General features: G+C 48.9%; 1 protein-coding gene across 6 annotated transcripts; it reads right to left on the reverse strand.

The window, feature by feature from the left end:
• Nucleotides 1-10,632: 10,632 nt before the first annotated feature.
• On the reverse strand, nt 10,633-13,339 carry LOC119356354 (protein NRT1/ PTR FAMILY 8.5-like). Of its 6 annotated transcripts, none has more exons than XM_037623302.1 (5): nt 13,183-13,339; nt 12,729-12,816; nt 12,336-12,488; nt 11,689-12,263; nt 10,633-11,610 (listed from the first exon to the last, which is right to left on the reverse strand). In XM_037623302.1, exons 1-5 carry the CDS (start codon nt 13,185-13,187, stop codon nt 10,824-10,826), a joined length of 1,608 nt encoding a protein of 535 aa, XP_037479199.1. In that variant the 5' UTR covers nt 13,188-13,339; the 3' UTR covers nt 10,633-10,823. The 6 variants fall into 6 exon arrangements, with proteins under 6 accessions (XP_037479199.1, XP_037479197.1, XP_037479196.1 ...); XM_037623300.1 differs by having other exon boundaries at nt 12,336-12,545; XM_037623299.1 differs by having other exon boundaries at nt 12,336-12,553.
• Nucleotides 13,340-15,558: the final 2,219 nt, after the last annotated feature.

The following is a 15,558-nucleotide window of genomic DNA, read 5'->3' on the forward strand; positions in this document are numbered from 1 at the left end:
GGTGGGGAGTTCCTTTTTAGTTGGTGCGGGTGAATGGGGGGTGAGGGCCTTTTGTTTTCACCTGTTTGTAGGTGGCGATCTCGTCAGAGGCAGAAATGGTGCGGCAAGCAACAACGAACTGCGATGTCGCTACCATCAGAGGAAGAAGATAAACATTGGATGAGAAGAAAACGGTTGGAGGAATAAAAAGAATACCTAACTGCTCATTTTTTATCCAACGGCTAGGAGTCACTCATTTCAAAAATCAATTGACTGATATTTTTTCGGTTAACTGACTGATAAGTGGTCTCCATAAACAAATGTTCATCTGAATTCGGCTTTTAGTAAAGTACTGGAGATTACATTCATAATGGAGTAAGTTGAGCGCAAATTCCCTTTCGAGGACAACAGTAGTGTTGGTCAACAATATTTGGACCAATACTTTGGCATTTAGCAAGGTAAAAATAGTGGGACGTGTTGTCTCCAAAGTTCAAAAGGTGGGTAGAATATGCTTTCATCTGCAAGTTTGCTCTTATCATGTTTTTTATACACATGTTTGGTAAAGTGCTTCTTTAATATACTTCAATTACCAATGTCACCTAGCCCATCATACTGCATGGGAACGAACAACACATGTTTGTGATGCTTTTTACTATCGAACAAAAAATATAACCCACAAAGCGTGATGCCAGGTTTAACATATCTGAAAAGGCGAATGTGTTAGGTGTTGACTCACACAAGATGAGTAATTTCCCTATCGGACATAAATGCATCTTCAGACGCATGCATCAAAAGCCCTCCCCATTTGTCCAGGAATAACAGTCATTTTTGCATTTGCATGGATCATTGTGTGGACATTTAACATAGATTGCATGTACACACATACAACATTGTTTCACATAAAAATCATAGCACCTAATTCACATAAACATGGACCTAGGATAGCACATTGGTCTCGCATATAAATCATACGACATTGTTCATTGACAAACCAACCTAGGACATTCATTATAAACATACGATGGTAGTTTACCAGCGTCCAAAGTGAAGGTGGATGTTGTGCCTTGGATTGCGGCGGATTGTTGTTTAGCAAGGGGTTAGGGGGCTAGGCGGCTTAGTGTTTGGATGCCTCGATCCCTTCCTCGAGTTCCTTCGCGTTTCTTCCAGTGGTGGCAATGGGCATCCGTCTTCTTGTTTCAAGGACCGCTAGAGGATACTGTAGATGACTTGCTCCTCATCGGAGGAGGACACTGCGGCGTGCAAGATCAAAGCACATCACGAGCTAGATGTGTTGAGCAAGCCGGACGCGCCAACGAAGTTGGTTTTGCCGCACGAGCTCACCCCCTATCGCGATGGTGGGGATATTGCACACGGTCAATCGCGTCCCTTGGCGTCGGGAATATTGCTAGGTGGAGGGCAAGCTCCTCATCGTCCTTCGCCTCGAGAAGCTCCCAACTCATACTTTCCAACCCCTCCGTCAAAGGCGAAACACTGTGCTGATTGGATCAGCAGCTGGGACATCACTCGACTACTTGATCAACCGCCGAAGAAGTCTGAGTGCATGAGGAAGGAAGGCGTGTCGGACTAGTACACGTCAAATAGCCAAGTTGTCCGTGATCGTGCCCGCCTCTCGGCCCGGCGCTGCTCCTCCGGGGTGCACCCCATGACAGTGGCAGAGGGTGGGTTGGACGGTGCTACGGTTGGGGGCGGAAGGTGGGTTGGATGGCGCTAGGGTTTGGTGAAAAGGCAGAGCAAGGGCGGATAGAATGGAGCATGGGCTGGGGATAAGAAGTTTTTAGGTGGAGCCCATGTGTTCAGTTTGGGTGACATAAGCGCAGCAGAGATCTTCTTTCATTTAAGAAGAAGCCACCGTAAAGAAGAGGAAACACAGCGTTCAAGGGACACCGACTCCCATTATTTTCTCCAGGCATGCTTTGGCTAAATCGACGGAGGCCTAGCTTATTATGTTTCGGGCGTTTAGCTAGCTTAGATAATAAAGAAATCTATCTCTAAAGCGAGATATTGCGAACAGTTTATCCCTTAGATTTTTTTCTTTGTGTCTCGACATATTTGGACTGTGCAGACAAACATATGGGGAGAAAAAAATGGGCTATGCATATGAGATGTCCTATATAAGGGCATATCCAATGGCAACCCGTAAATTTTCTCCCGCATCCATCCGTGAACAGGGAGACCAGTCCGTGGACACGGATGCGGGAGGCCGCCGTCCAACCGTAGTTGCATACATTTTGACTACAACTCGAACAACCGGACGAAATTCGATCAAAAGGGCGGATTTCATATAAACACGTCCCAATTTCATATAAACATAACGAATTTCATTACATTTACATCTGAAGTTATAATTAATACCTAATCTAAATGGTCGCCAGCGCCCGTTCCTCGTGTCCAGCTAATTAGCCCCCAGAACTAAAGCTTCATGGTTTCCAATTCCACCTCGGCGCTCTCCAATTCCGCCTCTGTAACCTCCGCCTCCGGTGGCCCGGGAAGTGAAGTTGTCCGCCTCCACATCGCCGCCAAGCAACTAATCAGCCCACGATATTGAGCCCACCAAGCTTGACGTCGACAGGAGGGGAGGAGCAGTGACCTTCCTGGGACACAAGCGGCGGCGACCTACCGTGCACTACTCATCCTTGCTGTCGGTGGAGCCCGCGGACGTGCCGGCTTCGTGGTCATCGAGGCGGGGCGCAGACTGGCGTGTCCTCCTCCTCGCCGTCGTTCTGGCCGAACACCGCGTCGCCCACATCGTCGCTCTCCTTGTAGGCGGGTGCCACCTCTGGCGATACCGCCAGCGGGCGAGGCGGATCTCGCGGTAGGACTCGAGCAGCACCTCTTGCTCCGCCAGGTCCGCGTCCGGGGCGACAGCCCTGGTGGTGGAGAGCTCCTCCTCCGCCTACACGTGCTCTTGCAGGAGGCGGTTGTTATAGGCGGCGGCCTGCGCCTCCTGGAACTGCTCCTCCCGCATCATGTTCATGTAATGGGCACGGGCCTCGCCGATGGTCATGGTGCAATGTACCGGCAAGGGTGGTGTGGAGGAGGAGGAGGGTGGCTCTGGTTTGTCGTCGGCAACGTCCTCCATTAGGACCTCGTCGTCCTCCGGTTGCCTGCCGGCCAGCTAGCCTGCAACAATGGCGGCAATCTTCTTCTTATTCGACGTCAGCCCGTCTCAGAGAGCTTTGTCGGGGATGAATCCACGGTAGGAGTGGTGCGGAGAGGGATCATAGGTGCATGACTGCGGCTATGGTCGGGGGAACGGTTTATATAGCAACGGTAGGCGGTAGAGGGACGGACGTGTGGCGCTGGAAGAGACGTCTTGGCAACCATGTGCCATCAATGTGGGCGATAGACGGACGGACGGGCGGCAGTCATGTCGTTTGAACGCGCAGAAGTCGCCTGCGACGCTCTCTCGGTTGGCACGCCGCTTCAATGCTGGCGCCAATGAAAGGTCACGTCCGCTCTGGCCAGGCATGAATGCGGACGCTGATGCTCTGAAGCGGCGCTGACCGAAAACGCGTGGGAGGGGGAGGTTTTTTTTGGGAGGCAGGACGGTCAGAAGAGGGCGTGAGACCGGTCCGGACTCTCGCAAAACCCTCATGGTTGTCTCCGATTTGTGAGAAACATAGTATCCGAACCGCGTCGCGGACCTATACAGATCCGCGTTGGATGGCTTTAGCTGTCCGGACAACGCGGCCCGGACGCATGTCGGAGGTTTGGGGGCGTTGGAGATACTCACGTAAAGAGACGACAACTTCGGTCTTGTTCAGTTGTTCTACGGGAGATGATGAAAGAAGCATCATGAGCGCATGAAAATCCGAAGCATCCTTGAATATGTTTGCACGTAGACCAGAGGCGACAGCGTTGTTACATGGTTGTTGAGAGGTTCAACGTACCCATAACAAGAGAGAATGTTTCAGCAGGACTGACGAAGATACCATCTGTTACTTGACTGAATAAACATAACGACGGCTTCCCATCCCCGGTCCCTGTTCCATGCATGAGCAAACTACGTACAGAAGATGAAAATATGTTCACCTACTTACTACTCCCTCCGTTCCCAAATAATTGTCTTTCTAGCCACCTCAAATGGACTACAACATACGGATGTATGTAGACATGTTTTAAAGTGTAGATTCACTTATTTTGCTCCGTATGTAGTCATTTGTTGAAATCTCTAGAAAGACAATTATTTAGGAACGGGGGGAGTAGTTCGACATATTTTTATGCAACGTGATGAACAATTGGGTCTCGTTCTACGGAAAGAAAATTTGTTCAAAAGCCTCAACCGACACATGAACCTTTGTCTTGCTGAAGATGGCCGCATTCAGACTCAACTACACCACAAACCGAAACCTACCCCGAACTTATAGCCCGATGACGCTGACCGAGAAGATCTGAAGTTATTTTTAGATAATAAAGAAGATCTTGTGTTTGAATAACGTACAGGTTGCGAAACAAAAGAGGCAAAGGGGTCTGGCCTCAGGTACAGCTATTGTGGACAATTCCATGTGGCCCGGCTGCTCGCTGGCCTACTACGTGGAGACTGAAGAAAACCTACAACAGCTTCTTGTCGACCAAGCTAAAAAGTTTATCCTACGTGGAGACTGAAGACAACCTACAACAACCTCTATGCAGATGGTCTTTGCATACGCGGAGCGTGCGGAAGAGCGTGTTCTTGATAGCCCATAAGTATAGGGATCGCGTCTTTGATAGTATTCGCGACAATCCCAACACATCATAGATTCAAGAATTGTCGGGTCAGCAGTTTCGGATACAACCAAGGCCAAGGAGACCAAGAAAACACCACTACTATCTCTGCAGAGCGCAGCTGCAACTCCTCGATCACCAGCTCTAGAAAAAAAAGACCATTGGCATGGATCTTCACCAAACCTGCACCAGGTTATTCCATGCTTGCCTTGAATTGGAACCAGTCCATGTGGGTGCACCACCGGCTTTCACTGATCGTTGTAAGGCTTCCATCTCAGTAATGAAGCTAGTCACAAAGGAATGAGTAGCATGGGGGCTCTGTAGCACACGCCTTCATGGATAGCATTTTGTCTAACTCTCCATATTGACCATAGTGTGACAACCAGCTCTATAAGCTGCTTGTGTGGTAAGATCTCTATCATAGCTAGAATCCAGCCTTTAGCATTTGGCTTCCTCATGGTCTGAATACGATCAACCACCTCTCCATCAGCTAATGCCCAGACGCACCTTGACGTTGAGCACTCCAGGAGGGATTGCCGCTATGAATCCTGTGCACCGCATAGTTGACACTTGTCATCGTCTGCCATGTTTCCATGGTGGCGGACATCCTCTGTTGGGATAGAACAACTGGCCAGTCTCCAGAGGAAATTTTAGATTTTGCCAGGAACTTGAACCGACCATAGCGAAGTCCACGCCTTCACGTCTTCTTCGTAATTTGACCTTCCTGCATTGTTTGAGCCAGTCCCCTCTCCTTCTCTTCGTATCTACCAACATACGGTACGCCGACCTGACTGTGAAACTGCCATTTTTCTCATAATTCCAAGCCCAAGAATCCTCCATGTTCCTAGTACACAATGGAATACTCTGAATTGTATTACATTCGGTGCCAAAAATAACTTATTGTAACAGGTCATCTCTCCACTTAGCGCTAGTGTGATATTTTAGTTCATTGATTGTAGTTGGGGGATTATTTGATAGACATGTTATCGGTCTCATCATCACCATGTTGGACAACCAGTTGTGCTCCCAAATCAACATGGAACGCCCATTCCCGATCCTTCCGTTAAGACCTTGGCAAAGGGCATCCCTGCCATCTATAATTGCGTGCCACACCTGTGATGGCTTGGTCCCCAGTTTTGCCGATAGGATAGTCTCATTGGGGAAATAGATAGCTTTGAGGATTTAAGCACTTAACGATTGTAGATTCTGTAGTAGGCGACATGACTGTTTGGCAAGAAGAGCCAAGTTGAATAGCTCGAATCTCGAAACCCTAGACCTCCCATAAATTTGCCTGTAGAGGGAAAATAGGTGAGGCGGCACCTGAAGGACGGTGTAAATGGGCCAGCGCATTCACACAACCTCACTTGAGTTGAGTTTTTCTTTCTTTTTTTATTTAGCTTTCCTATTTTATTTTTCTCGGAAAAACAATTGTTGGATCTCGTTTATGGAGCTAAAAATATAAAAAAATATATTAAAAGAAATAAAACATATATATTTTTATAAAATGTTCAATGCATATATAAGAAAATATGTCATTCAGAAAAAATAGTTTGCCGTTTATGAAAAATGTTCACTGTATATTTAAAAAAAACCATATAGTATAAAAATGTTCAACATATATTAAAAATAGTTCACCATATATAAAAAATGTTCACGATATATTAAACAAACGTTCATTGTATATTTGAAAATGTTCAGTGCATATTCGAAGAATGTTCACCTGTATATTAGAACATGTTTATAGTATAGAAAACTATATAAAGAAAAAAAACAGAGAAGAAAAACCAAGAATAAAATCCCAAATAAAAATAAAATAAATCCCGAAGGGAAAAAGGGAATGTTGAAAACATAATAGGGAAACGAAAAAACATCACAACAGAAAACAAACCGAAATCACTAATTAAGGAGTACTCGTTGGAAAGAACACTCTACTTTCTCATGTTGCGACAAGTGGCGTACATGCAGCGCGCCACTTGTCGCAACCTGGGAGTTTTCCTTTTTTTCGTAGATTCGTCTATTCAAAACGTTTTATTTTTTAAACCGTGCGTCCAAATCTTGAACTGTTTTCATCATTGGATTCCTCGCGTCGAGATCTTCAAAACTAGATCACATGTTGATAGGTTTTGATGAACTTTTTTAATGAAAAAACCGGGCGAAAAAACCGAACCGGGAGCACGGTTTTTTCCCTTTCCGAAAGAGGCACGCCCGTGCCTCTCGTGAAATCACACCCTGTGCCTCTTTGTGGAAGCAAAACCGTGACTCTCGTGGAAGGAAAAAAACAGAAAACGCGTTTTTTTTTCGTTTCCGAGAGGCACGACCGTGACTCTCGTGAAAGCACAACCGTGCCTCCCGTGGAAGCAAAACCGTGACTCTCGCGAAAAAACCAGAAAACGCGTATTTTTTTCCATTTCTAAGAGGCACGGCCGTGACTCTCACGAAAGCACAACCGTGCCTCTCGCGGAAGCAAAACCGTGACTCTCGCGAAAGAAAAAAAACAGAAAACACGTTTTGTTTTTCCCTTTCCGAGAGGCACGGCCGTGAATCTCGCGAAAGCACAACCGTACTTCTCACGGAAGCAAAACCGTGACTCTCGCGAAAGAAAAATAAAATAGAAAACGCCTTTTGTTTTTCCCTTTCCGAGAGGCAAGACCGTGACTCTCGCGAAAGCACAACCGTGCCTCTCGCGAAAGCAAAACCGTGACTCTCGGGAAAGAAAAAAAAACAAAAAACACATTTTTTTTTCGTTTCCCAAAAGGCACGGCCGTGACTCTCACTAGAGCACAACCGTGCCTCTTTGCGAAAAAACCGTGACTTTTGTGAAAGAAAAATAAAAGAAAACGCGTTTTTTTCATGCAATTTTTTTTGATCGAAAAGCTAAGGAAGACCGGGAGAAAACCAAAACGTCGAAAAAAGCAGGAAAAAAACCGTTTAAAAAGCCGAAAACGCGTGCAGAAAAATAAAAAAACAAACGGAGGGAACGTCCAGAGCACGACACGTGGCGAATGGCTGAGAGCGCGTCAAGTGGCGCTGATCGTTACGAGGCTCTCAAAGGAAGGCTCGTTAACTAGTTGCTCCCCAAACCGAAATCACTCACTAGGCCGGCCCAACTTGATTCCCACGCAGGCGTCATCTCGCCTATTTTCCGCTTGCAGGCGGCAAATAAGGACTTAAGCGCCGGCTGGCGCATCAGTGCTGGTGAGCCAGGTTAGCGAGCAGTGGCCCAAGCTAGCGCTCGCTCGCTCGCTCGAAGTTGGAGGAAAGGATTTCAGGTTAAAAAAAAGAACCTTCTTTATCCAGTTTTCTATAAATTAATACTTTTATAGTTTGAAAATGTGTCCCTATATTTTATAATTTTCAATGAATTATGAAAAATGTTCGGAATTTTTTTAAAAAATATACTGAATTTATAAAACAGTATTTACAAACTTTAAAAATGTTGTAGAATTTTAATACAATTTTAAAATTGCTAATTTGGAAAAATTCACGATTTTTTTAAAAATAGCAACTCTTTGACTAGTGATCGAATAATACAAATTTGGCAAATCCTCAGTCTGAAGTTAGAGCAAGCCTGGTAGAGTTTTACCGTAGGTATGACATGAAGATTACCTCAAGATAAATATGACCTAGAAGCTAAGTGCATCGATTCGATGCCCAGGTGCATCTGCACCTGAGCGTGAACATTAAGTTCATTTAAATATTGCAAAAAAAATGACTTTTTTGGTGTGAAATACTCTAATGCATGATGTGCTTTCAAAAGATCATGTTGTTTGGGCATTCGAGGAGGCCGTGGTGAAAAAGATAAAGAAATCATGTGCCTACAGAAAAATCATTTCTGCACGTCGGGGATGCCACGATGGCCTTCCGGGGACCTAACTGGCGGTGGCCTCCCAAGTTCTACTTCTCAATAATGGTGGCAGGCGCTGACGTGCTGGCCGCCGCCTCGTTGATCTCCACGAAGCTGGCTTCTTTTTTCGCTGGCAGTGCGAGGTACCGCGAACATTGACAGCAGATGGCACGGTCGCAAACACGGGATGAGTGGTACGACACGTCGCCGTCCACGACAACCATGGTGCCATGCCGCTATGCTCCCCCGCGTGCCGGCCTGGAGAAACTCGCCACTCCTTGGCAAGCTGCTGAACCAACCGCCGGCTTGGAGCGGCCATGTCCGCGACCTGGCCTGCAGTGGCCTGGAGCAGTGACGGAGGTGGAGTAGAGAGTTGCCTGGCTCGTATCTAGTAGGCTCGGAAGGCCACCCAGTTGACTGGTATGCTGGAAAACTCCCTGCTCGCTGGATGCCATCACTAGTAGAAAAACGACTTTTAGTACCGGTTCGTAAGGATAACCGGTACTAAAGGGTGGGCACTAAAGGTCCCCCCTTTAGTCCCGGTTCAGCACGAACCGGGACCAAAGGCCCACCACGTGGCACGAGGCGCGCCGTGGTCTTGGGGACCTTTAGTCCCGGTTGGTGGATTTTTTTTGAAATAAAGCAAAAACAGCCCGCCTACTGGGCTGGCGCGGCCTGCATACGACTAGAAACCCAACCTCTAGTTGGGCCAGGATGCAGGCCCGTACGGCCCAGTAAGCCTCACAGGGCAGGAGACTTGCAATAGGCCCACAAAGGCCTGCTTAGAGAGGAGCTCGACACGGTAGCCGCGGCGGGGCTTATAAACCGGTGCGAGCTCCTCTCAACTAGCGAGGTGGGACTAAACATTGTGCACTGCGGGTGACAGCGCACCACCTTTAATACCGGTTGGTGGCTTCAACCGGTACTAAAGGGGGGGGGTCTTTAGTACCGGTTGGAGCCACCAACCCGTACTAAAGGCCACCACCTTTAGTACCGGTTGGAGCTACCAACCCGTACTAGGGGGGGGGGTCTTTAGTACTGGTTGGAGCCACCAACCCGTATTAAAGGGCACCACCTCTTTAGTACCGGTTCGTGCCACGAACCGGTACTAAAGGTTTGTCACGAACCGGTACTAATGAGCGCCGCCCGCCTAGCCGTTAGAACCGTCACTATTGGTCACATTAGTGCCGGCTCAAATACAAACAGGGACTAATGAGCTGAACATTTGACCCTTTTTCTACTAGTGCATGGGGAGTATGGAAAAAATGATGCAAGGAGATTTGGGGGGGGGGGAGGGGGGGTTGTGCGATTTTTGCCCGATGTCCAGCATTATTTAAATAGCGGGCTTACGCAAGGAGCCAGCTTGCATCGTGTTTAATGTCGGCTGACTTGTGAACGGACGTTTGACCGGAGTAGATTTCTCGGCACACGGGCGAGTTTAATGGAGGCAGGCGGGAACTCTGTAGCCGTTTGAATGTGGCGAGGAGACTTGTTCAGTCTGGCGGGCGGCACTCTCTCGGCCGATGCGCCGCTTCAAAGCTGGCAGTGAGAGGTCACTTCTGCTCTGAGCCGGCGTCAATGCGGAATGGCCATTGTACAACGACATTAATGCGGGTAGCCGGCGTTCGAAGGGAAATCACGCGGGCGAGCGAGGAAGGTTTTCGATGGGCAAGGGTTGCCACTTGTCAGATGCGGATGTGGCAACGGTTCGGACGCCCACAAAACACTCCCATATTATCTTCGATTTGCCGGAAAAAGCACATCCAAGACGATCTGCGAACCTATGCAGGAGCATGTTAAATGACAAAACACGTCTGAAGCTGTTCAAATAGCCAAATGGTTGCGGGAGGTACCGAGCCACCGCCTCCACCGTTTCGTCAGTGCTCCAACCGTTTCCACCGCACCCGCGTTTCCGCAATGCGCCTGCGCCGGCGCGACATGTCACGTCGTTGCGGGCTTTGTCTCGCCTCCACCCTCGTCACCACAACTGTCCGCGGCTCCGTCTCAGCCCGTCGCCACTGTGGCAGAAGCTAAATGGGCTGGGTCGTCGCCGCGGGATGGTGCACGTAAGCATGAGCGGTATATTCCGGCAAACAAAGAACAATGAGCGCTACTAGTATATGTGATTCAGTTGAACATGACCTATAAAGTGCAATATGATGTCTAATCTACAACTAATGGCACTCTAATCATAATCAGTATAAACCCTAATTCCAGGCTCACTCATTCCCCCCCACAGTTTGTGCAGTTTACACAAAGAAGAGGAGGAATCCAATCATCTAACCCTCTTGGACGTGTAGTTCTTGGCAAGGGCAACAAAGACGGCAAAGTTGAGCAAAGTGATGGCGACAACGAGCACGAAGTAGTAATCCAGGTGCCCGTCATCCAATTCCGGTGGAAACCATCCCGTCCTGCCCCCAGCCGAGGTGACGGTCGCCACCAGCGTCACCAGCTGCGAATTGATCAGATTCCCGAGCGAGATGGACAGGAAGTAGAACGCCGTCGACGCGCCCCTCATCGTCTCCGGCGATTGGTCGTACAAGAACTGCATCTGCCCCACGGAGAGCGACGCGTCCGAGACCGCCATCACGACGTACTGCGGCAGCAGCCACGCTATGCCCATTTGGGCCGCCTCCTGGCCCCCGGCCATCCGCAGCCTGCGCGCCTCGGTGCACGCGGCCACGGCCACCGCCCCGGCCGCCGTCGCGTGCCCGAGCCCCATGAGCTGCAGCGGCGTGAACGCCACGGATGGCGCGACGGCCCTGTTGTAGAGCGTGACGTAGGCGGCGACGAGCACCGTCTCGATGGACGTCAGCGACGCGGCCGGGACGGACGCGGCGCCGCCCGCGATGTGGGAGTCCGTCTTGGTGCCCTGCTGCACGAACGTCGTCTGCGCCTGCGTGTTGGCGACGAAGTAGATGGCCGAGGTGAGCCATATCGGGATCAGCCGCAGCAGAGTCTTGAGCTCCTCCACCTGGGTCACCGTGCACAGCCTCCATGCCCGGTTCAGGTCGCCGTCTTCCAAGTCCTCGGCCGTGACAATGGCAGCCTTGTCCAGGCACCTGACGGACGGACACTAGCAGAGCATTTAGTCTGAAACTCTGATTAAAATCAAGATTTTCATGCCTCATAGGATCTACCTGAACTGTTCGGTGTGGTGCAATCGTTCGTGCAGGGGATGCAGCAACGGGTTCTTGACACCATCCTCCTCGTACAGTTCTGTGGCGTCCTCAGGCACCGTCAGGTTTACCTTGCGAGAGAACGCCACCAGCACTTGGAGCACGCCTTTCATCGGGCTGCCCGCCGGAGGCACCATCCGGTACATGGGCGCCGTCGCCGCGAGGCAGACGACGGCGACCGCGACGAACGACGCGCAGATTCCGTACCCGAGCCCCCAGCTCACCTTGTCCTCGACCCAAACCAGTAGCGTCCCCGCGGTCAGCATGGCCACGTTGGCCACCGCGTAGTACCAGCTGAAGTAGGACGCCTTCGCCTCCCGCCCCGACGTGTTCTTGTCATCGTCGTCGTCGAACTGCTCCGCGGCAAACGAGATGAAGACGGCCTTGGACGCGCCGATCCCGATGCCGCACAGGTATATGCCCGAAAAGAAGACTAGGTCTTGGCTAAGCGTCGCCGGTGCGCAGTACACGCCCGGGGAGCACGGCGGCGGCCTCAGAGACGGCAGCGTAGCTGACATGGTGACCATGGCCATTCCCTGTTGATTTCTAGTTGTTCGTGAGAGAAGCAGAGTGCCAACCGGCGGTAATGCAGAGGGTCGATCACTTACGACGACAGAAATGCAGAGGCCGATCAAAACCGTCTTGCATTTTCCCCAGTAGGAGTCCGCGACGGCGGCGCCGAGAAGGGGCATGAGGTAGCTGACCCCAGCCCAGGAATTCACGGCCGTCACATTGGATGCGCTGTCTCCATGGAGAACATCCTGAAGATACACTATCAAGTTCAGGTAGACCCCGTAGAAAGCACTGACCTCCAGGAACTGCAGGCCTGGCGCACATCAACATGAATTTTGTTAGCTGATTCAGGTCGGTCTTCAATATCAGTACTCATAATCAGACCGAAATAATTCCAACGATTAATGGCCTGGAATTAATTCAACCTTTGGAACTACTGCATATATAGAACTGACGGCTTATGCTAATTCACTTGTCTAGAAACTCACACAAGATGACTCTGAGCGCCTTATGAGAGCAGGGACCGGCGGCCTTGTGCACCTCATGCTCCCGAGCTTCCGAACCAGACGCCTGGGCCTGGCATAGCAATTGAAAGCTCAGAATTCACACGCGTTTGCATGTTTTAGCAGAAGTTACTGGTATCTCCCCTTTTACTGCCTTTGTGCGCACAGGAATCGTTGAGCGTGGTAGGCCACATCGACGGCGCAGGCTGGCTCGAGGTTGCAGCTGCAGGGAGGCACCGGGCGCGGCGGCTCCGACGCCCCTGAATCGGACCTCCCGCAATAGGGCGCAAGCCTCCTGACCTCGATCCGATCGATACGGCAGCTAACTAGTACTTCCTCCGTAAACTAATATAAAAGTGTTTAGAATACTAAACTAGTGATCTAAACGCTCTTATATTAGTTTACAGAGGGAGTACTATAGTTACAAGCTTCTACGTACCTCATCGTCCGCTAAGATCGGCGTCCTTAAGCTCCCATGGCGATCGGCGTCCATGCCGCCTGCGTTCTTCCTCCCGGCAGGAACGGGACGCCGTGGATTTGAGGGGGAGGTAGCGTGGGGGATAACTGTCCAAAAATAATCTAAAATCTGGAGATCATTGCTTTCAGCGACCGGTGCAGCCATTGCTTTCACTACTGTGCTGGGGGACGGTATCTTCAGATTTTCTTTTTGAATTTTTTCCTTCTTCGATGGAGTGCGTCTTGGAGGTGACGTTTAGACTTAAAAAAAATGTATAAACCGTAGACATGCACCACTTGTATTTATAAGATAGTGACAATACAGCCAAGAAACGCAACGCACACAAGCAACAGAAAGCAAAGATGATACAAGTGCTTGTACCATTGCATACCGCCCTATCCGCAACTACCAAGCACCCATCGCCGTTGTCGGAGAAGGAGAGCATCAAAAATTGGTCCACATCTTTTTTTCTTTTTTTTGGCGGGAAAGTTGGTCCACGTCTTAACACTGAAGAAACCCCTAGTCAGAAGGCGTTAACGAGTCGCGATAGACACCAACCAGGAAAGACTCGATCTAACACGATGAGCTCTGCGAGCCTCTTCAATGGCGACTTATCATTTTACCTAGTGTTGCCGCAAAAATGTATGCTTTGATTTTTATTAGCTTCTCTCTGACATGGCATCTATAACCTTAAGCCGTTTGATTTCGAGGAATTCGAGCTTCTCTACATGGGCCGCGAAGCAAAGTAAGTAGCGCATCTCTGCGCAAGGCAAGCTCTAAGGGTGAGTGTTAGTCAATGCTTTGATGTAATACCTGGTTTCCTGATAGCATCTTTGCTATTGGATTGTAATTCGAACATTTCATCATAAAGGCCGAATTATAAAAAGCAGCTTCGCATCGGACAGCTCAGATGATGCCTACGGCAACATCGAGCGAGAACATCTTTACTGTTTGGGAGTACAACAACTACAGTGCGACAGTCAAATTGGTAAATGGGTCGCAGGGTTATAGGTGAATGGAGACAGGACAATGCTGACAACTACTAGTAGCAAAGCTGCAAAGGAGAGGGGCTAATCCCACTATTACACCGGACATGCCGGATTGCGAGGAAGGGCTGAAACAACGCCGGACTGACTCGCCGCACTAGCAGTATCTGAGACGCATGCATGCAGGAAAATTCAAACCCCATGTCGACGTACATTACGGTGAAGGAAATATGCCCTAAAGGCAATAATAAAATTATTATTTTATATTTTTTTATTCATGATAAATGTTTATTATTCATGCTAGAATTGTATTGACCAGAAAGCTTAATACATGTCTGAATACATAGACAAACACTATGTCCCTAGTGAGCCTCTACTTGATTAGCTCGTAGATCAAAAATGGTTCAGGTTTTCTAACCATGGACATGAGTTGTCATTTGATAACGGGATCACATCATTAGGATAATGATGTGATGGACAAGACCCATTCGTTAGCTTAGCATAATGATCGTTCAACTTTACTACTATTGCTTTCTTCATGTCAAATACATATCCCTTCGACTATGAGATTATGCAACTCCCGAATACCGGAGTAATGCCTTGTGTGCTATCAAACGTCACAACGTAACTGAGTGATCATAAAGTTGCTCTACAGGTATCTCCGAAGGTGTTTGTTGAGTTGGCATAGATCGAGATTAGGATTTGTCACTCTGAATATCGGAGAGGTATCTCTGGGCCCTCTTGGTAATACACATCATAAGCTTGCAAGCAAACGACTAAGGAGTTGGTCACGAGGTGATGTATTACGGAACGAGTAAAGAGACTTGCCGGTAACGAGATTGAACTAGGTATGCAAATACCGACGATCGAATCTCGGGCAAGTAACATACCAATAGACAAAGGGAATAACATATGTTGTTATAACGGTTCGACCGATAAAGATCTTCGTAGAATATGTAGGAGCCAATATGAGCATCTAGGTTCCGCTATTGATTATTGACCGGAGAGGTGTCTCGGTCATGTCTACATAGTTCTCGAACCCGAAGGGTCCGCACGCTTAACGTTTGATGGCGATATTGTATTATATGGGTTATGTGATTTGGTGACCAAATGTTGTTCAGAGTCCCGGATGAGATCACAGACATGACGAGGAGTCTCGAAATGGTCGAGAGGTAAAGTTTGATATATAGGAAGATAGTATTCGGACACCGGAAGTGTTCCAGAATGTATCAGGTATTTATAGGAGTACCGGAGGGGTTACCGGAACCCTCCGGGGGAATATATGGGCCATATGGATCATGAGAGGGGAGCAGACCATCTCACAAGGGGTGGCACGCCCCTATGGCATGTGGCCGATTTGGAGAAGGAAAAG

Source organism: Triticum dicoccoides, chromosome 2A, assembly GCF_002162155.2.
Source record: "Triticum dicoccoides isolate Atlit2015 ecotype Zavitan chromosome 2A, WEW_v2.0, whole genome shotgun sequence".
Classification (NCBI taxonomy): Eukaryota; Viridiplantae; Streptophyta; class Magnoliopsida; order Poales; family Poaceae; genus Triticum; species Triticum dicoccoides.